The sequence below is a fragment of the Eucalyptus grandis genome, chromosome 6, assembly GCF_016545825.1.
Source record: "Eucalyptus grandis isolate ANBG69807.140 chromosome 6, ASM1654582v1, whole genome shotgun sequence".
In the NCBI taxonomy this organism is placed as follows: Eukaryota; Viridiplantae; Streptophyta; class Magnoliopsida; order Myrtales; family Myrtaceae; genus Eucalyptus; species Eucalyptus grandis.
The window spans coordinates 50,455,834-50,477,440 of record NC_052617.1 but is presented as its reverse complement, the minus strand read 5'-3'; the positions used below and the strand labels follow the sequence as shown (position 1 = coordinate 50,477,440).

The 21,607-nt window shown below is 40.3% G+C and overlaps 2 protein-coding genes across 2 annotated transcripts; both read right to left on the bottom strand.

The window, feature by feature from the left end:
- Positions 1-131: 131 nt before the first annotated feature.
- On the bottom strand, positions 132-2,714 carry LOC104450539 (1-aminocyclopropane-1-carboxylate oxidase 5). The gene is made up of 3 exons (XM_010065130.3): positions 2,497-2,714; positions 1,615-1,829; positions 132-1,096 (listed from the first exon to the last, which is right to left on the bottom strand). Exons 1-3 carry the CDS (start codon positions 2,596-2,598, stop codon positions 499-501), a joined length of 915 nt encoding a protein of 304 aa, XP_010063432.1. The 5' UTR covers positions 2,599-2,714; the 3' UTR covers positions 132-498.
- Positions 2,715-14,726: 12,012 nt separating this feature from the next.
- LOC104450538 (1-aminocyclopropane-1-carboxylate oxidase 5) lies at positions 14,727-16,919 on the bottom strand. Its single transcript, XM_010065129.3, has 3 exons — positions 16,721-16,919; positions 15,986-16,200; positions 14,727-15,573 (listed from the first exon to the last, which is right to left on the bottom strand). The coding sequence occupies exons 1-3, from the start codon at positions 16,820-16,822 to the stop codon at positions 14,979-14,981; spliced, it is 912 nt and encodes a 303-aa protein (XP_010063431.2). The 5' UTR covers positions 16,823-16,919; the 3' UTR covers positions 14,727-14,978.
- Positions 16,920-21,607: the final 4,688 nt, after the last annotated feature.

Genomic DNA, 21,607 nt, shown 5'->3' with positions numbered 1-21,607 from the left:
CCAGATGTTTCCTAAAACGGAGGAAAACTTACCAACTATCTACCCTCGGAGGAAGTCCGGTGTTTCCATGTCACCCAACCTCCCTTTAGGGATTGTAGTACTGCAAACAAAACCTCAACATTCGACCTAGATGGAAGCTCGAAGTTTTCTCTTATTAGTAAAACTAGGTAAGTTCCACATCTGAGAGCGGGAAATGAGCGGTTACATCCAAGGAGAATAAGAAGAAAAAAACAAAAATGAAAGACTGTATACAAATGCAAACACTATTACAACTTAAAACAAAGACCAGGGTGCATTTCATAGCACCTCGTGGTCAGTCACAAATCATCACAAACCTATAAAGTTCACACAATCCAGAGTTCAAAAACAACTTGCACTCCCATCTCGTCCACACAAGAAGCAGTTGAGAGATGACAAAGACACAGTTGTTTAAAGAAGAGCGATAATTATGCTATTCTCTTGTGGTAATTCACATCAGAAATTTCTTTTCATGCATTATTACATGGACTTCACAGCTTGGAACCTGGGCTCTTTGGGGCGGAACTTCTGCTCCGCGTAGACCGACATGTAGTCCCCAAACACAAACTTGGGGTAAGCACCAGCTTGCTCCACCAGCTGCGGTGCGGGGGCAATGGTGGCAGCGAGGGATGGGTTGTAGAACGAGGCGATGGAGCGCCGGTTGCCATCCGGGGTGGCGAGGACGCGGTGCCAAACACTCTTGTACTTGCCGTTGCTAAGGACCTCGATCTGGTCCCCCGTGTTGATAACGATGGTGTTGGGGAGCGGCTGCACATCGACCCACTCACTGCCCTTGAGTATCTGGAGGCCCCCGACGACATCGTCCTGGAAGAGTAGGACCACGCCGCCTGCATCGGTGTGGGCCCGGAGGGCGTTGACCCGCTCGGGTTGCGGGCAGGGTGGGTAGTGGCTCACTTTAGTCCCGAAGAAGGCCTTGCTGTTGTCGCCGTCATCCTTGTTGCTGCTGTTGAAGGCGCTTTTGATATAGCCCTTTGGCAAGCCCAAGTTCTCATCCATGACTTCCATGACCTTCTCTGCGAGCTTCTTCACTTCTGCGCGGTATTCAGCCATGGTTTCCCTGTTGCGTCAAGCGTGCAAATTGTTAACAAATCCTTTTATCAAAATTGGGTACTTAATTAGAGAAGTATTTGTATGTGGTTGCACTTAATTAGATTAATGAGAACATAGAAAAATGACAAATTTATCAAAACCAAACTTCTAATGGATGCGCGTATGATCGAGTTTAAATATCCGCAAAACGAAAAACATCAGTATGTTTGTATTAAACTGGCCTGCCATAAAGCGCATGCATATAATGTTATACTTGGCAAAAAGAAAAAGTAGCAATATAAAAAAAGAAATGCATATGGTGTGTATTTTGCAAAAGCTATTAGTCACATCTCGCATTTCTCTTTTGGACGTTACAAATGTATTCATTGCTGAAGTTTTGCAATAAAACAGGAGAGATTACTCCTCATAAATATGGTTGTTATTTTTTCTGTTTTATGCACAAAAACTATAATGTTTTATTCAGCAATATATGATGAAATCACTCAAACTTCAGAGAGAGAGAGAGAGAGAGAGATGGAAAATTACTTGAAATCGGGAGTGTTGGAAGGCCATTCATTGTCATCAAGGAGAGTGATAACATCCTCCCAGTCCACGTTCTCTATTTTTCCACCGTCACTCTCGTTCAACAGCTTCACAGGGGTTGACTTTTTGAAGTTCTCTTCCCTCTCCAACTTGTAGAACTCATTACACACTCTCTTCACTCTCTCCAGCAGCTCCTCTGGTATCCCATGGTTCTCCAGCTGCATTCATCATCACATATTCATCGATTCAGGTGATCAGAATAATTAGCTCTAGATATTTTTTAGCGGAAAGTGATGCATGTATCTTTTATTGGAGCCACTTGATCGTGTGGGTTGTGCATGAAGTTACCCCATTACATCTTTGTGATGATATGCATTTAGTGCACATGTACTCAGACGATGAATCTTATAGTTTTTTTCTCTAATGAACCCACCTAATATCTTCTAATAATATTGTTGCACTGGGATTTGTATTTACCTAACACGTCATGTCATAATCGCCTCATTTTTGGACAGTTGACAGAGAACCATTAGTCTAGATATGTTGAAATTTCATGGATATAGAGGGATTACCCTACTGGATAGTTCTCCTTTTTTGGAAATGGGACAAGAAAATAATGATAAAGATGTAGAAAATTTGGCAAAAGTGAGAACAAAAGATTTCCATCAATGATTGAGAAACCATTCAAATCAGGGCATTTTCATTATTCAGAGACACATCTAAATATTCCTAAGTTACCAAGATCTGGGTGAACACTACTAAGCTTAACGCAAAAAGATGATTAGCCGAGCGCCTACATGCACTCGGAAAGAGGATCAAACTCAAGACTTTCTCTCCCTCAACCAAAGTCTCAAGAGAAGATGAATACAGGATAGAATGTTGTACCTGGAAGAAACCCCATTCCTCACAGCCATTGGCAATCTGAGCCATTGTCTTGGCCCTCTCCTCGCCGCTGAGCTTCGAGAAATCAATCACCGGAATCGCCATTTGACGTGTAAATACTTCTTGAAGTTTATATGTGATTGAAAATAAGTAAGAGAGAACTCTGAGAGGATCACTCAAGCTACTTGCTTCTTTATGTTGAAACTAAACTTGTTTCTGATGCAGCAAACAGAGATGCGCACGCCTCTATTTATATTGCGCTCCTGCCGTCTTGGATCGATCTGAATTGTCAACTCTACACAATATTTGTTTATTCTTTTTTATTCTATAAGTAAGAAAGTTCTCTGTCAAAAGGCAGCCGTTGGATCAGGGGTAAGGTGTGGGACGGTGACACTTTATTTTAACCACCCAAAGTCAATGCTTGCAAGGTGGGGGTCTTTAAAACTGGTAGCCCATAACACAAGCACTTATTTTGTGTCTTTCAATTCAACGGTATTACCTGTGCCCTGCAGCCACCGGGGCCCCTTTAGCCTAGTTTTTTCCTTTTATTTTTATTTTTATATTCCCATTTTCTACTTTTAGATTTAGCTTTGTCTTCACCAGATAAACCTAAACCGAGGGTATGCTTGTCATGCAGACCCTTTTTGTATTACAAAGGAGGAAACTCCTAACTCAAGCGCCTTATCTAGTTAAACCCCTCAATGAAACTTCGATCTATACAGCTCTAATGGTTTGATGACCAACAACATTGGTGTGTTCAAAAACAGCAAAACCCCACTAATTTTAACATTGTTATTTAAGTAATAAATCAAGATTAACATCAAAACTGTCATTTGATGGAACTCTTATTACTTTCAATGGTATGTATCTTATCGATAAAAAAAATAGAAAGATAACAAAATTTGCCTTAGCTAATACCTTAAATAGCATTGATCCAATAATTATAGCATGACTTTCGTAGCGATGGATTGAATGGGGCCCTGCAAGGCTCATCACCCATCTAGCTAATTGGTGTTTTGGTGCAATTCTGATGCAATATGTGCCATAATCTATCAAATATCATATAAAATTTCTATATTTAATACCCTCGATGAGCTAAGTATTGCAATTTTTTTCTTATCCTACCCTCTTTGAGTTAGGTTTCTGATATTTAATCCAATCAGTGCGTGCGAAAGTTGTTAAAATAGCTGCTGCTTCTATAAACTATGCTTGCTATGATTAAAGTCAAGTACACCCCCAATTGGCAATCCCATATTTCCCTTTTTCATTATTCTTTGGCATGAAATTGATGTGATTATGTGTTGTATTACTTGCAATTCAAACCTCTGCCGACTACCCTTCATCAAGATGACGTGCCAACATCTGTAGCCCCCCCAACCCAAGCCTTTGACCAAGAATGAACAATCGGGCAGGCTTTTCCGTGAAAGGCGCGGTACGTGTTGCGTATCAGAAACGGGATACAGTGATCTGGAGGCATGATTCGAGGAGCAAGGCCGGAGTTGGTGACTTCAATAGAAAGGGACATCACCCATTATAATCTTGTCATTTACTTCGTCAACTCCCCATTTTTTTTTTCAAAGAAACTATGACCAGGAAGTTGACTTTATGTTATTAACTCTATTATGTACGATGTAAGTCGAAGCTCGATTGAGTAGTTCAAACATGCATTTTCTAGCGCTTAATAACATGAAAATTGACCTTGCATCGTGAGTCTAATTGATTAATACATATGTATCTCTTCATCAATAAGCTCTCATTAAGCCAATTATATGAGTTTATTATTTCTTTTCTTGATGTTGGTGTCTATTGGCCTCACAAAACATTAGTATTGTGTCTATTGACACCCAAAAATGATCAAGATTTTTTAATCGATGTGACACCAATATAGAGCTTGATGTTGAATAGTAAAAAAGCTTGTCAATGACCACGGATACTAATAATGGATATGGCACTTATATAAAAGGTCGGTGTTGAGCTATTAGACTATTGATAGGATATAAATGGCGGAGGAGCTTGTCAGTAATCATGAATATTAATGACCAAGTGCTATTATTGACGTATGGTGACGACTAGTCAATGACTGACACTTAGAATAGATTTATCGAAGTGTTGAAGGCACAACTGAAAATGATAAAGATGCCAATTGAGGCATTATAATTGGTTCGTTGAGAAGATTGATGTGCAATCATGGAGGGCAACCATGGAGCTTGTAAAGGAAATATGCAGTTGAGCTGATGGTTACTGAAGATTTTTAACCGCTTGTTGATAAGATGAACATGCAATTATATGGGGTGTGATCATGGAGCTGATGTGGTTGTAACTTCTAATTTGAGTGTTAACCACTAAAAATGATTACTTTTTTGATAGGCTATATGAGCCATGTTGAATTGTTGTGGAGAAGAACCCTCGATCATCAACACAAATAATGTATCTTTCAATTTATTTTGAGTTCCTACATATACTTCTTTAGAGTAATTGGTTCTATTTCTTGTTTTTGGTTATGCTTAACACTTTCTGTTCAAACTGTCATATAACCTCAATTAAAATTAAAAATCAAAGATTTAACCTTGATGAAAGGTATATCGTTGCGTGAAGCCATTCTCAACAAAACAGTGTCATTGATTTAGGACACTTCTCATTAAAACCAGATCGATGTTAGGAGGCATTGGCGAATTTCCATAAGATGTCAGTTGATTCCATAATGATTCGTTACCCCATATGGGTATGACCTGTAACACCATTTGCCCTCCCAGGTGGCTTTTGATTTGATTCTGATTCCTGTCCGAAATTTGGGGCACAGATGATTATGGCCTTGTCTCACCAAGGCATGACTTGCTGTAGTTGTGTTACTTCCACCACCATTGTCCCCATAGTTTTGTTTATTTTTTACGAGCAAATAAATCAAATCAAATTAATTACATAATTGCCAATTCGTTGACTAAAGTCTAATCCAATTCGTTGACTAAAGTCTAATCCAACTCTCCAGATTATTCTGTGTTTAGAATTTTATAATCCCTAGTTAACGTTCGGATCAACTGTGATAACTTATGGGCACAATTAACCAAAGTAATTGGACTATCAATGTGACGATGCAAGTGCTTCCCGTATAAGTTATTTTAGCATAACCCTGAAAGCTAGAGTTTCATTTTTTTTTTTTTTTTTTTTTCACCAAGAGCCAAAAATATTTTTACATATCATATTCAGAAAATTAATAACTATTTTCCACATTCTCTCTTGTAAAAACTTTAAGGCAGGATTAATTCCATTATCCATGTCTGATACCTTTTTTTTTCCTCCCTTGCAAGCCATTGACGTTCTATGAAAACTCAATAGATGACAGTGATGGTAAGATGACGTTGACCATCATTAAATTCGTTGACTAGTTACCATCTACATCAATATTTTGGTCAGCGCCCTAATTAGGCTGATTTTGCGTTAAAACAACCGATTAGATAACTCCATTGTAAATGTACTGATCAGCATTCATTTTTATTCACTCTCGAATTGGGAAAGATGATTTTCACATATGCGGTCTCAAGATTCAAGTATGCGTGCGATTGGATTTCATTCATATGCTAATCAGATCTCATATGAACACACGGTTAGATCTCAACATGGGCGGTGAACGAGATAAATGTGCTAAAGGTTCATATCAATAACTTGAGAGTTGAATAAGTGTTTTGGACGTGGAGCGAATGCCGCCCATTAGGAGTATTCAAGGGTCAAGTAGATGAAGAGCTGTAGCCACAAGCAACACATACTTAAAAAAACAAAAAAGGAAAGTCAAACTTTTCATTTAAAAATACAGGTCCATTGGTCAAATGTCAACGCAACTTGCCAGCAAAAGATAAGTGTTAACCGGCCACAAAATTATAATATATAGGCACGAGATCTCATTGTCTTGTATATACACATAAACATGGAGACTTTCCTATTTAATTAATATCAGGTTGACGGAAGAGAAGGCAAATGTGCATGCCACCACATCAACAGATTGGCTAATGAAAACACGCCGAATGCAAAGAAAGACATAAGATGTACGGATTCGTCGATGGCTGTTAGGGTAGATCGTTAATGCTGATGAATTCGAATATGAACAAAGTAAGTAGTGGTCACTGCACATTTCACACGTAAGTCGGATGTTCAATATCCAACTTCGACGAAAATAAACCATCGGATCTCATTCAAAGAGGTTTCTTTGAGTGAGTTGAGAATTGACATACAAAAAGAGTGTAATAGTTTGTACATTACCAAATGAAGAGTGTATGGACATATTTATAGGTTTTACAGGATGACAATCTAAAGTAGCAAAATATCAATTACAAATCAATTAGAATATATAACTTTAACATCCCCTCAACTCAAGTTGATTTGCAAGAGGTCAACTTGAGTTTAGAGAAAGATCCCGAAAATTTATTGGTGGATATGCCTTGATAAAGACATTAGCAGTTTATTTAGCAGATGAAGTAGAGACAAGTCAAACAGTATGACGAAGAACATGATATCGGATGAAATGACAATTTATTTCAATGTACTTCGTACATCACGGAAAACACCATTACATACTATTTAGATAGTTTGCAATGAATGTTTGTTTTGATATGATGACACACTCCCATGTCTTCTAGTAGCCATTGCAACCATAATTACTTTGATGTTATATCAACAAGAGCTCAATACTCTGCTTTTGTATTGAAGCAATTGACAATGATTTGTGTACTATGCCATGAGAGGAATGAAGTGGCCAACAAGAAATAGTAGCCCCTAGTAGAGGGACAATCTTGAGGGTCACCAGCCTAATTAGTATTGGAATAAGTTGTTAACTCTAAAGTAGAATGAATAGAAAACTGAATACCATGAAATAATGTACCCTTGAGATAGTGACGAATTTGAAGGACTATAGGAAAAAGAGTCGTATGGGGCATGGTCATGTACTGACTAACAATGTGAATAAATAGGCGATGTAAGGTTGAATAATGACATGATATGTATGATTGTCAACTAGCATTGATAGAGTGTAGGGTTCGAACATCTTTGACATATAATTTGGTCTTAGGTCTCAATATTAGTTGTACTGACATTGTTGTCAGTGAGTTTGACTTGAGAAATTAGATATGTTGCACATTTTTCCTGTGAAAGATAATGATCAAAGGAATCCCAATTAACCTTCAAACTTAGAAAGTAACTGAATCACCCAAGATATTTCATTTCAAACTGTTGACTGAGATATTACTTGAGTTTTGGAATGCTAATATGATCATTGCCAGTAATTGTCTACATATAGAGTAGCAGAATATATAAGCGAAATATGTGTCGGACAACAAGAACATGGTCATAGGTACTGGATTTGAAGGCAAGAGATTCCATGGTTGAGCTAAACTTAAAATGCATGCACAAGAAGCCTATTTTAGGCCATATAATACTCGTTGTAATCGACTAACCTTATTGGAAGGACACTAGATGCCAGATGTATATCTCATACATAAGTTTCACGGTAGATCTCCGAAGCAGTTTAATGTGCTGGAGAGCGAACCAGCTAACATTGATGTCACTGCTTATGTGGACATTGTGTAAGCTACATGATAGGAGGCTATTGTCGAGCTGGAGGTCATCATCAAAGAAATTTTAGGATGTGGCCTGTCTAAGGGAGGTGAGTTTGGTGGTAGTGATTGTTTTTTGAAATGAGTAGCGAGAGAGTCTCGAATAACAATTGAAGTTTTGGACTTGGTGGAGAAACGGGAGTGACGCGGCCTTTGCGGTTGGCATTGTAATAGCCACTATGGAGAAGCGCCACTGATTGGCTGGCGTTGTTATGAAACAGACTCGATGTGGTCATCAAGTGATAATGATGACTTTGATACCATGTTGAAAATTTAAATGAAAAAGAGAGTGTAATATTTTGTACATTACCAAATGGAGAGTACATTAGCTTAATAGGATAATAATCTAAAGTAGCAAAATATTAATTACTACCGATCATGATCAATTAAGGGAAATATACAAAATCTCCTAAATATAACTCTAATAGAGTGTCTTGGCTCTTAAAATGATGAACTTTTAGTGATAATTGACAATTGACAGACTTAGTCGATAATAACAGAGTTCGGTGAAAGACAAAGTCATCGTTGAAAAGAACAGTCGACAACTTGAAGAGTGTCAACAACTCACCAAGGAAGTTATCCATAGAAATCATCAATTATTGATAAGAACCTTCATTGGGAATGAAGTCATCAACATCGACATATTGTAGCCGAACGGATATGCAACTTCTTTTAAATGAGTGTTGTTAGATAATAAGTAACTATTGGGTTTATGTTTTTTTTTTTTTTTTGGTGAAAAAAAATTGATGAGAAATGAATACTGGGTTTATGTTTAATGCCTCTATTTTAGGGGTTTTGTAATTTCTTGTGGATAAGTGTTTGTTGTAACTTTTTTATGACCGTAGATATAATTAGGAAGCTATTTGTTTTGAAGAAAGGATTAGGAAGTCATCTTTATAAAATCAATAATCATTTATAACACTCAATTGTAGGCTCTAAATAGCCATATCGTATTACTTGTAAAACGCCAATCATTGTTTGCAAATTTATCTTTATCTTTACTTTTCCACAATTTTAATGTTCAATTGCTAGGGGTGATCGGTTCCAAAGTGTCCAAGTGCGGGGTTTCCGCCCTAGGATTGGGAATCGCTCACTAATGATCGGTTCGGAAAAAATGGAATCAGAAACCGCCAATTGGTTCCATGGACACACTCGGAACCGGATCATTCAATCCGCTTCTTGGCTAGATCTATGGAACCAGTCAAAATATCCCCATTTCGAAAGAGGAGTGAAGCTTGAGAGTGAGAGATGAGGATAGAGGTTTGAGGCAACTGAAAGCAAGAGTGACTGAAGAGTCACGAGGCCAGAGACAATCTAGAATGAAAGTGAAAGAGGGATTGACAAGGTCGGAGGCCACCAAGAGCAAGAGTGAGATAGAGAGACGAGGCCTGAGATGAGTGAGACGAGAGATGAATAGGAAACTAGTTATAATATGAAAAGTTAGAACTTAATTTAAAAAAAAAAATGATATATATGTACCAATTCAATCTAGCTTAAGTCGGCGGTTCCACACATAGAATTGGGAATCTGACCTATACTCACTAGTTCTAGTAAATTGAAATCGAGAATCGGACTAGTCCCTAAGAGAAGTGCTGATTCTAGACTAGTATGGTCCAGTCCAAGCGGTCCGGGTGCTTCTTAGTTTTTTTGCATACCCCTATTGGCTGTGATTGCCTCAACTCTTTGTACCTTTAAATTTACTTCATTTACTTTCTGGTCCAATTTGAGCAAAAGACCTTTCATATCTTTTGTCAATTCACTTATCCATCCATCCACATTTTGAAAGGTTGTTTAGTCGTAACTTTCTAGCGAAACAAAGTGAAAAAATGGTCTGCTTCACTCATCGATAATCTTATGTGAAATAGAATCACTATGTGAGAAATAAATAAGTGTTTTAACACTTGATCGATCGCTCTTCACCAATTTCCAAACTTCTCTCATCTTCAACCTTTCACGGAAATTAAGAGAAGTTCAAAAGGAAATCACAAGCGTTTGGTTTCTCTTATGACCCGATAAATTTGTATATTTCATTTGGGGCAACTATGATTTTTCAAGAAGCTCTACGCATCTCGAAGTCGCACATCCGATTTTATTCACTCCCAAACTCATCTTTCGGTTTCCCAACAATAACTCTATTCAAATTGTTTGTTATTTATTTATCAGCTTGTTTATCGATGTATTGTGAAGGCTGACTTAAACTTTTCTATAGTTTGTTGAGTATCAGTTGGTTATTTTTTCATTACAAGATACCCTTTTTTTTGTTGTTCGATTACAGTCCTCTCTAATCTTACTCCTTGTACACGCGCAAGTTTAGGTACCCGAATTCTTTCTTTCAACTTCAGTAAAACCCTAGTTCGGTGAAGAAAAATTGACAAAGGTTATTGATCCAGCCACGTAATGTTCTTGATCTTATATAGATCCATCCTTGTACAAGTGATGTGTTCAAAACCTGTACACTTCAATTATGAAGGCAAAAAGAAAAGGGAAAGATAATTGTACGTACAGAGTATACAGTTACGAGTAAAAAAAAGAAAAAGGAAAGAAACACTAATTAGCACGAGAGAACGCAAGAGACAAACTCCATTCATTCCCCCAAGACAATCCGTCGAGTAGGAGAAATTATAAAAAACAATAAAGTTTTAGTCTTCAGACGAGTGAAACGATTGAAGAGATTGTTCATGCATGAGGATCAATGCCACATGATGCTGAACTGCTATGTCTCACGCAAAGCACTCAGAAACGGTCTAGAGTGTCTGTACATAGATTTGGTTTTAGGTTTCTCTGTCTCAACGCAACTTTTTTAATCAATCCTTATCATGTGTCATTGCAGTCCATCATACATCTTGTTATAGGAAGCCTTGGATGGCTTCAATAAAAAAGAATTCGCTGGACATGCAGAGTACGCCAAGCAAAGTCATTGCCATGGTCGGCTTCGCTGCCTGCGGTACTCCTGGTTCACTTCAATTAAATAGGTTGGAGGATTTAGGGGAAGATTTTGTTCGAATTAAGTGTATTTTTTTCCCTATTATTTTCTGACCGGAACCTTTGAATAATCATTTCTCTGAATTGAAACACAAGTTCATTTCACTTTGCAGACATTAGATGTGATGACCGTGTCCAAGTTTGAATGGTCCAAAGCTCATGATTAGTAAATAATTAATGAGCAAAGACCAACTTTTCTTGTTTACTTAGAAAACTACCTCAACCGTTCTCTTCCCCCCATCAAGTGATGAGTTGGGGTTCTTAATTAATGGAGCACAAGATAGAGATTAGTATATTTAACTGGTTGTGATGAGTGTCATGTGTTTATCGAAAGTTAATTTTTGAAAGATAGAATCAATTTTCTATCTTGTAGATTCATACGTTTAAAGATTCAAGTTCCATGAAAACATGTACAAAGATTCATGTTCCTTGATTGCTGCCATAAAATCCTTCACAAACTATTTGTGTTCTCATTTTCCCTGTACCTAATTGTCCTTAAACCAGAAACTGCTGTGGAGGGCCGGAAAAGAAATGCTGAATCGAACTTAGTTAATGGTGATAAGGACACGGAAGTTGAGAGAAATTTTTGTGCTTCGGCCACTGGTGTTGTACGGGTGCAGTCAAAAAGAAAGCGCAGATGTTTTTAGTTCGTACATATGGTTTCCCTTGTACCAAAGAGAGTTACTGAATCTTCGTTGGCTAAAAACTCCCCCAAAAACTGTTATATTACTGAAAAAGGTGGTGCCAGAACTCATGGAACTAGCTAAAGAGGTTGATATTTTCTTGACATAATAATACAGCTTCACTGTTTGAGAAATGCTATGCCAGATTTGCCAGCATTGATAATACTCTTCCGGCCTAAGACCAAGGAACAAGCATGTTAATTAACAGTTCTCTTAGCATCTGCATGAGCATCATCTTCATTCACAGGCACGAAACTTTGTGTGGAAGCAGATTTATATTTTTTTCAGAAATCTAGTAACAACTGGGACTAGCTATTTAGCATCTAGTGTGCGTCTTAGTTTTTTTCCATCCGCACTTTATCATTCAAGTAAAAAGCAAGATCTTGTCTGGACATAAATAGAGTGCTTGCAACTTGAGACGCGAATTTGCTGACACAATCAGAATGGCTTGATGAGGATTTCAAGTCCATTGACACCAAAGAGGATATTAAGCTAGGAAGCCACAACAGCTTAAGAGCTCTCACAGAAGCTGTCATTTGATTGGAAGCGGCTCATTAGTTGCTGCTGTCGTTCTGCCTAAAGCGATTTTTGGTCTGTTAGGGTATCAGTGTAATCTGGGGAATATGTACTTATCATAATAGCTGCGGTATTGTTATATTACTGCGCAGAGTCAAATTTTCACCATTTGTTACCTCATATACGAGTTGCATCTTTCTTTTATTACCAAGAGAAGATGAATGTTTGCGTTGAACATGACGTGCACAACGCATTTGCTAGAATCCTGGGTTTTGGGTTTATTCAAGCATTTTGTAGTCAAGATACCAGGTAGTAGCTGTAGCAGTGGAAGATCTTTCACGCAGCCCTTCGATACTTTCCACCATAAATTTGACTTATTTAATTCGATTTTTCTTTTCATTTTAACCGATTATTCTCTTTTGACGCGGTTTGATGATTATAGACAGGGTTTGAGGCAGGTCATTCAAGGGAATAATACATTTGATGGTGTTTAATATAACTCTTAGAATGCGTCTGCAATGTGAAATCTTATGAGGTTTTTGTCAACTGGGGTTCTAATCCATGCATTTCAAAGACAGAATGCTATGAACGCGATCAGCTATTTACAAAGGTGACTCGGTGAACTCATTCTCTGAAAGAAAAAAAAAGGAGGGAGAAAAGATACTATAATCTTGGTCTTAACTTGGGCAACATGTCTAGTCACATTTTCTTCCCGCTGACAAGAGTTGATTTATCTTACTCGAAAATTCTGAGCACTAATACGTATGGTAAATGTCGTGTAGAAACGTGAAGCAGTCTGTGTGTCAAAATGGAACAGGAAATTTTGTGCTTCTCAACAGGAGAAAGTGGAACGGGGAACTCGTTAGGCAGTGAACTGATTTCTATGTTCCATCACATACAAATAAAACCTTGTCATTTAGCGGCAAGGTGGAGTCGTTGTAGCCACACCCACAGGAAGTACAGCTCGTTCAATTGCTGCAGAAGGTTCTATGGTAACTTTCGTTTTGAGTTTGCATATTAGATACATTGTGCATCGTGGATGTTGTATGCATAAGGAATTAAGCTTAAACCTCAATTTTGTTTATTCACAGATTTGATATTGCCGGAAATACATTCATCTGCATGCATATCCATTTACTAGTTTCATGCCGCCATGTTCTGAATCTATTGCATTGGTACGCTTCAACTCATCGGGATTACTTCAATTCTTTAGTTCTTGCAAAATAGAAGTAGCCTTTTACATGCATAATCATATGACAAAATAGAGCATTTTCTAAGTCGCTCTCTACGTGCCTAATCATATCACAAAATAGAGCATTTTTTTTTCCAGTATATACAACGTTTTGGTTAACAAACAGATTCCGGAGGACGCTTAAAGCAATGCATGGGTTTCTTTCTATGGGAATAGAAGGCAGCAGCCCTCGAGAGGAGACTGCGGTCAGATATCTATGAGCCAGCATCTGCTCCCGACGGTCAACAAGTGTGACCAGACCGGCGACTGGTTCCGTAGCTCAATACGATGCTTGAATTGGAATGAGAGGCACGATTGAAGCAACTTGAATTATTGGAAAGCAAGGAGAAAGTTACTACATCCAAAACCCATTGAGTCTGGTTAACGTACACAACTGCACAGGATATTAGTTAAACAGGTCATAGAATTCGACTTCATTTCTCAATTTACTAGACTTGTTTTGTGAAATGCGTTCTTGTTCTCTGAAAAGCAAAACCCTTTCCATATCTCTAATCCACTTAAGAAACACCCTTCAAGCGCACTTGCTGACACGACTCTAACACGATAATAGTACATATATCAATAACGTGTCTTTGAACAATCTTTTTGAGATTGTTGAACAGTGAACAAGAGTACTTTCATGGGGTTGGGGAATCAAAATGGGTTATCACACAACATGTCACTCACAAGAGGGTCCTTTGCATTGCGCCACATCCCTTCAGAAACTCATCAACAGTTTCCCTTAAAACGCTTGACGGTGATGCTGGCATCTCGTTTCCTCCATCCTCTACTAGGCCTAAACACCTCAAACTGCAATCAAATTGTATGCTGCTGCATAAATTTCCAAGATGATTGAATTTACTTAATTAGGAAACATGCTTCTTCCTTTATATTTCTTCAAGAATTGGGATTGACAAAGAAGTCATTGAGCTTGAGACTAAAACTCAAACGGTGATCGAAGTTAAATGGAATTTGATGCCACTACTCCTATTACAAATTCAAATTTAGGAAAACTTACAAACAATCTACCCTTGGAGAAGTCCAGTGTTTCCATGTCACCAAACCTCACTTTCAAATACGTAGTACTACAAAACCTCAACGTTCGACATAGATGGAAGCTCGAATTTTTCCCTTATTAGTAGACTGGGTAGGTTCCACAACTTTCAGCGGGAATGAGCAGTCATATCTAAGGGGAAAAGGAAAAAAACAAAGACAAGAGACTGAAGACACGTGCAAATACTATTACATGATAAAGCAAAGACCAAGGTGCATTTAATAGCACCTCATGCTCGCATATTATTACAAACCTAAAGCGCGCAGTCTTCAGAGTTCAAAAACAACTTGCATATACATCTCCACACAAGCAGCAGTTGAGAGAAGAAAAAGGCCATAGTTATGCATAACCCTAAAAAAGACAGATAATTATGCTTTTCTCTTCTAATAATTCGTGAAGAAATATATTTTCATACATTATTACATGGCGTTCACAGCTTCGAACCTAGGCTCTTTGGGGAGGAACTTCTGCTCAGCATAGACCGACATGTAATCCCCAAACACAAACTTAGGGTAAGCCTGAGCCTGCTCCACCAGCTGTGGCGCGGGGGCGATGGTGGCAGTGAGGGATGGGTTGTAGAATGAGGCGATGGAGCGCCGGTTGCCATCTGGGAAGGCAAGGACACGGTGCCAGACGCTCTTGTACTTGCCGTTGCTCAGGACCTCGATCTGGTCCCCCGTGTTGATGACGATGGCATTGGGGAGCGGCTGCACATCGATCCACTCACCTCCCTTGAGTATCTGGAGGCCCCCAACGGCGTCATCCTGGAAGAGAAGGATCACGCCGCCCGCATCGGTGTGGGCTCGGAGGCCGTTGACCAGCTCAGGTTGCGGGCAGGGCGGGTAGTGGCTCACTTTAGTCCCGAAGAAGGCCTTATTGTTGTTGTCCTCGTTGCCGCCGCTGTTGAAGGCGTTTTTGATATAGCCCTTTGGCAAGCACAAATTCTCGTCCATGACTTCCATGACCTTCTCGGCGAGCTTCTCCACTTCTGCGCGGTACTCCGCCATGGTTTCCCTATTAAGTCACTCATGCAAATTATTAACAAATCCTTTTATAAAATACATTAACCTAACAAGAACATTAAAAGCGAGGAACTTTTTGTAAAAGACAAACTTCTAATGTGTCGGTTTACGACTATGATCACGTTTAATTCTTTTAATATCCACCAGACAAAAAGATATTACTATCTTTGGATTAAAATGCATGGACGTAACATAGGAATATCAAGACCTGATATTTTGTATAAAGTGAGCTTAGTTAAAACAGTTGGTGACAATTCGCATTACTCTTTTACACATTACAAATATATTCTGACCTCTGTAGTTTTGCGATGGAAGGATTAGTTACTCTTTTTATATATATATATATATATATATATATAGAGAGAGAGAGAGAGAGAGAGAGAGAGAGAGAGATGGAAAATTACTTGAAACCGGGAGTGTTGGAAGGCCATTCATTGTCATCAAGGAGAGTGATAACATCCTCCCAGTCCACGCTCTCTATTTTTCCACCGTCACTCTCGTTCAACAGCTTCACGGGGGTTGACTTTTTGAAGTTCTCTTCCCTCTCCAACTTGTAGAACTCATTACACACTCTCTTCACTCTCTCCAGCAGCTCCTCTGGTATCCCATGGTTCACCAGCTGCATTCATCATCACGTATTTGTCATCGACATAATCATCAATTCAGGTCATCAGAATAATTAGCTCTAGTTATTTTTTAGCATAAAGTAATGCATGTATCTTTTACAGGAGCCACTAGATCGTGTGGGTTGCGCATGAAATTAGCATTCGGTGTTGACATGCATTGAGCGCATAGGTACTCAGATAGACGACGTATCTCGCAGTTTAAATTTCATGGATTTAGAGGGGAAGAATTTTCCCTGTTGGATAGTTTTCCTGTTGGAACTGGGAACAAGAAAATAACGATAAAGTTGTGGTTCGAAAAGGTGAGAACAAACCATTAAATCAGGGCATATTCATAATTCAGAGACACACTTAACATTTCCTATATTACAAAGATCTGGGTGAACACTCTTGAACTTGAGCCAAAAAGATATACTCGCGGACACATACATAGGACAAAAAGATAATTAAACTTAAGACTTTCTCTCCCTCAACCAAGGTCTCAAGAGAAGATGAATACAGGATAGAATGTTGTACCTGGAAGAAACCCCATTCCTCACAGCCATTGGCAATCTGAGCCATCGTCTTGGCCCTCTCCTCGCCGCTGAGCTTCGAGAAATCGATCACCGGAATTGCCATTTGACGTGTAAATACTTCTTGAAGTTTATATGTGAATGAAAATAAGTAACAGAGAACTCAGAGGATCACTCAAGCTACTTGCTTCTTTATGTTGCAACTAAACTGGTTTCTGATGCAGCAAACAGAGATGTGCATGCTTCTATTTATACTGCACTCCCGCCATCTTGGATCGATCCGAATAGTCAACTCTACACAATATTTGTTTATTCTTTTTTATTTTAGAGATATAAAAATTCTTTGTCAAGAGGCAGCCGTTGGATCAGGGGTGAGGTGTGGGACGGTGACCCTTTATTTTAATCACCCAAAAGTCAATGCTTCCAAGGTGGGGGTCTTTAAAACTGGTAGCCCACAATACAAGCACTAATAACTGTCAATTCAACGACATTGCCGGTGCCCTGCTGCCACCGGGGATCCTTTGGCCTAGTTTTTTCGTTTTATTTTTAGTTTTATATTTCCATTTTCTACTTTTAGATGTAGCTTTGTCTTCACCAGATAAACCTAAACCGATGGTATGCTTCTCATGCAGCTACTTTTGTATTCCATTGGAGGAAACTCCTAACTCAAGTGCCTTATCTAGTTAAACCCCTCAATGAAACTTCGATCTAGAGGGCTCTAATGGTACGATGATCAATAACTTTAGTGTGTTCAAAAACAGGCAAACCTCCACTAATTTTAACGATGTCTTTGTAGTGGTAGATCAAGATTGACATCAAAGCCATCATTTGATGGAACTTTTATTACTTTGAACAGTGCATACCTTAGCTAATACCTTAAACAGCCTTGATTCAATGACTATTACACCACACTCATAATGATGGATCAAGGACCTAGGCTCATTTTTCGGGGCAATTCTCACGCAATATGGGTTATAATCTATCAAATTTCATTAAAATTTTCTATATATAACTCCCTCGGAGTTAAGTTTTGCAAACTTTCCTTATCTTGCCCTTTTTAAATTAGGTTTCTAATTTTTAATCTAATCAGTGCATGGAATTTTTTTTTAAGTAGCTGCTGCTTCAATTAAACTATACTCGCTATGATTAAAGTCAAGAACACTCCCAATCGGGAACCACATCCTTTCACTTTATTATTCTTTTGTATGAATGTGATGTGGTTGTGTGTCGTACCACTTGCAATTCAAACCTCTGCCGACTACCATTCATCAAGCTGACGTGGCAACATCTGGTACCCCCCCAACCCAAGCCTTTGACCGAGATTGATCGATCGGGCTGGCTTTCCGCGAAGGGTGTGGTACGCGTCGCGTATTACTAAACGGGATACACTGATTTGTAGGCACGGCTCGTGGGCTAAAGAAAGGCAGTAGTTGGTGACTTCAATAGAAAGGGACATCACCAATTATAATCTTGTCAATTACTCTTGTCAACTTCCCAATTTTTAAACTATGACGAGAAACTTCACTTTATGTTAACTATATTAATTCAAAAGATGTAAGTTGAAACTCGATTAAGTAGTTGCATTTTCTAGTGCTTAATAATAAGAAAATCAACCGCGTATCGTGGTTCTAATCTATTAATACATATGTGTCTCTTGATCATTAAGCCAATTTTATGAGTTTATTATTCCTTTTCTAGACGTTGGTGTCTGTTGGTCTCACATAGCATCAGGATCATGCTTGTTGACACCCAAAAATGATCAAATTTTTTTATTCGATATGACACCAATATAAAGCTTGATGTTGAATAACTACAGCCAACGGTAGAGAAGCTCGTTAATGAACACGGATATCAATAATGGATATGGCATAAGATATAAGTCGAAACTCGAGTAAGTAGTTCGAGCATGCAATTCATATGTCTGGTAACATAAGAATTCACTACGTATCGTGTGTCTAATCCACTAGTACATATGTGTCTCTTCATCATTAAATTGTTATTTCATCTGAAGATGTTGGGTGTCTATTAGCCATGCTTGTTGCTATATCACGTCAGCTGATTTCGACAATCCATCGTAACTTTATTTTGATACGAACATATAGTAGTTTTTTTTTTTCTCAAAGTAAGGAAAAAGAATAATATATTACTCCTACTTGACTGAATAATTATTCCACTTTTGATTTGATTCTGATTACCGTCCGAAATTTGGGGCACGGTTCGAGGGACCAGATGATTATGGCCTTGTCTGACCAAGGAATGCCTTGCTGTGCTTGTGGTCCTTCCACAACCGTTGTCCCCATTATTTTGCCAGGGAGTTCCATCCATATCATCAAAGGTTTCTATTTTCCCTGTTTATTTTTTACTAGCACAAAAAAAAATTAATTGATTACACGATTACCAATTCGTTGACTAAAGTCTAATCAAACCCTCCAGATTAGTAATGTTTAGAACATTTTATAAATCCCTAATTAATGTTCCAATCGATTGTGGATACTTCTGGGCACAATCAAGAAAAGTAATTGGACTATCAATGTGATGATGCAAGGGCTTACTATACCCTGAAAGCTAGAGTTCGATATTTTTTTACATAAGGAGACAAAAAGATTGGTGGATGTCATATTCAGATAATAAATAATTGGGGAAAAGTGCCAAAAAGTCTAAACCTATTGGTTTTGTGCCGATTTAGTCTCTAAACCTTTTACGTTGTGCCAATTAAGTCCTTTCCGGCCAATTTTGACCGGATTTTGCTGATTGGGCGCCGGCCGGCGTGGCCGATCGGCGCCGACGTGTATAATTTTTAATAGTATTTTAATTTTTTTGAATTTTTTTGAATTTTTTTATCTTTTTATTTTTATTCTTTTTATTCTTTTTATTTTTCTGCTCATCTTCTTCCTCCAGCCGGTCGCCGGAGCTCGGCGACCGCCGAGGTGACGGCCGGTGAGGTCTCGACCTCGTCGGCCACCTCGCCGTGGCTGCGAGGGCGGCCTCGCGCCGGGCGGGCGAGGCTCGCCCTCGCCGGATCCGGCGAGGCTCGACCCGCCGATCCGGCGCGAGGAGGAGCCGGGGCTCACCCTCGCCAGATCCGACGCGAGGAGGAGCTGGCGGGCTCACCCTCGCCGATCCGGTGAGGGCGAGCCTGCCGAGATCCGGCGAGGGCGAGCCTCGCCGCCCAGCCTCGAGGGCGGCCTCGTGCCGGGTGGGCGAGGCTCGCCTAAGGCCGGCGAGGTTCGACCTCGCCTGATCCGGCGCGAGGAGGAGCGGGCGGGGTCGCCCGCCGGCCGTGGGCGAGGCTTGACCCTCGCCGCCCGGGTCTTGAGGGCGGCCTCGCACGGGCGGGCGAGGCTCGCCCTCGCCGGATCCGGCGAGGGTCGAGCCTCGCCCCGCCGGCGAAGCTCGACCTCGCCGGATCCGGCGTGAGGAGGAGCTAGCGGGGTCGCCCCGCTGGCCGTGGGCGAGGCTTGACCTCGCGGATCCGGCGAGGGCGAGCCTCACCGCCCGGGTCTCGAGGGCGGCCTCGCACTAGGCGGGCGAGGCTCGCCCTCACCGGATCTGGGCGAGGGTCGAGCCTCGCCCACCGCCGGTGAAGCTCGACCTCGCCGGATCCGCGCGAGGAGGAGCTGGCGGGGTCGCCCCGCCGGCCGTGGGCGAGGCTTGAGCCTCGCCGATCCGGCGAGGGCGAGCCTCGCCGGCCGTGGGCGAGGCTTGAGCCTCGCCAGATCCGGCGAGGGCGAGCCTCGCCGCCCAGTCTCGAGGGCGGCCTCGCACCGGGCGGACGATGCTCGCCCTCGCCGGATCTAGCGAGGGTCGAGCCTCGCCCACCGCCGCGGCTCGACCTCGCGATCCGGCGCGAGGAGGAGCCGCGGGGCTCGCCCTCGCCGCCCGGCCTTGAGGGCGGCCTCGCCCGCCCGGCGAGAGGCCGCCCTAGCGGCCACGGCGAGGTGGCCGGCGAGGTCGACCTCGACCTCGCCGCCCGTCGCCTCGGCCGGCCGCCGAGCTCCGGCGACCGGCCGGAGGAAGAAGATGAGCAGAAAAAAATAAAAGAATAAAAAATAAAAGAGAAAAATATTTAAAAAAAAAAAAAAAATATTTAAAAATATTTAAAATATTATTAAAAATTGTACACGTTAGCGTCGATCAGGCCACATCAGCCGGCCGGCATCCAATAGCAAAATCCGGCCAAAATTGGCCGGAAAGGACTGAATTGGCACAACGTAAAAGGTTTAGGACTAAATCGGCACCAAAAAAGGTTTAGGACTAATCGGCACAAAGCCAAAAGGTTTAGGACTTTTTGGCACTTCTCCCTAAATAATTGTTTTCCACATTCTCTCTTGTAAAAATTTTAAGGAAGGATTAGTTCGATAATCCATGTCTGAGGCCGTTTTTCCCCTGGCAAGTCATTGACGTTTCAAGAAAATTTATTAGATGACAGTGATGTGGAGATGACGTCGACCATTATTAAATTCGTTGACTCATTGCCATCCACATCATTATTGTGGTAAGAACCTTAATTTAGTATTAAAGCAACCGATCAGTTAAACTCCATTATAAAAATGATGATCCTTTTTTATCGTTATCGAATTGGAAAAGATAATTATCATACACATAGTCTCAAGATCTGACCTTGCGTGCAATTGAAATTCACTCATACACAAATTGAACCTCATGGAACACCCGGTTGGATCTTAACATGGGCAGGCCACAAAATAGATTTGTCAAAACTTCAAATCGATAACTTGAAAGAGTTCAATAAGCGGTTTGGACGGGGACCGAGAGCCGACCATTAGGAGTATTCAAGGATCAATTAAATGAAGAGCTACAACCGCAAGGAACACATACTTAAAAAACCGAAAAAGGAAATTCAACCTTGTCATGAAAAAAAAAAAAAAATATA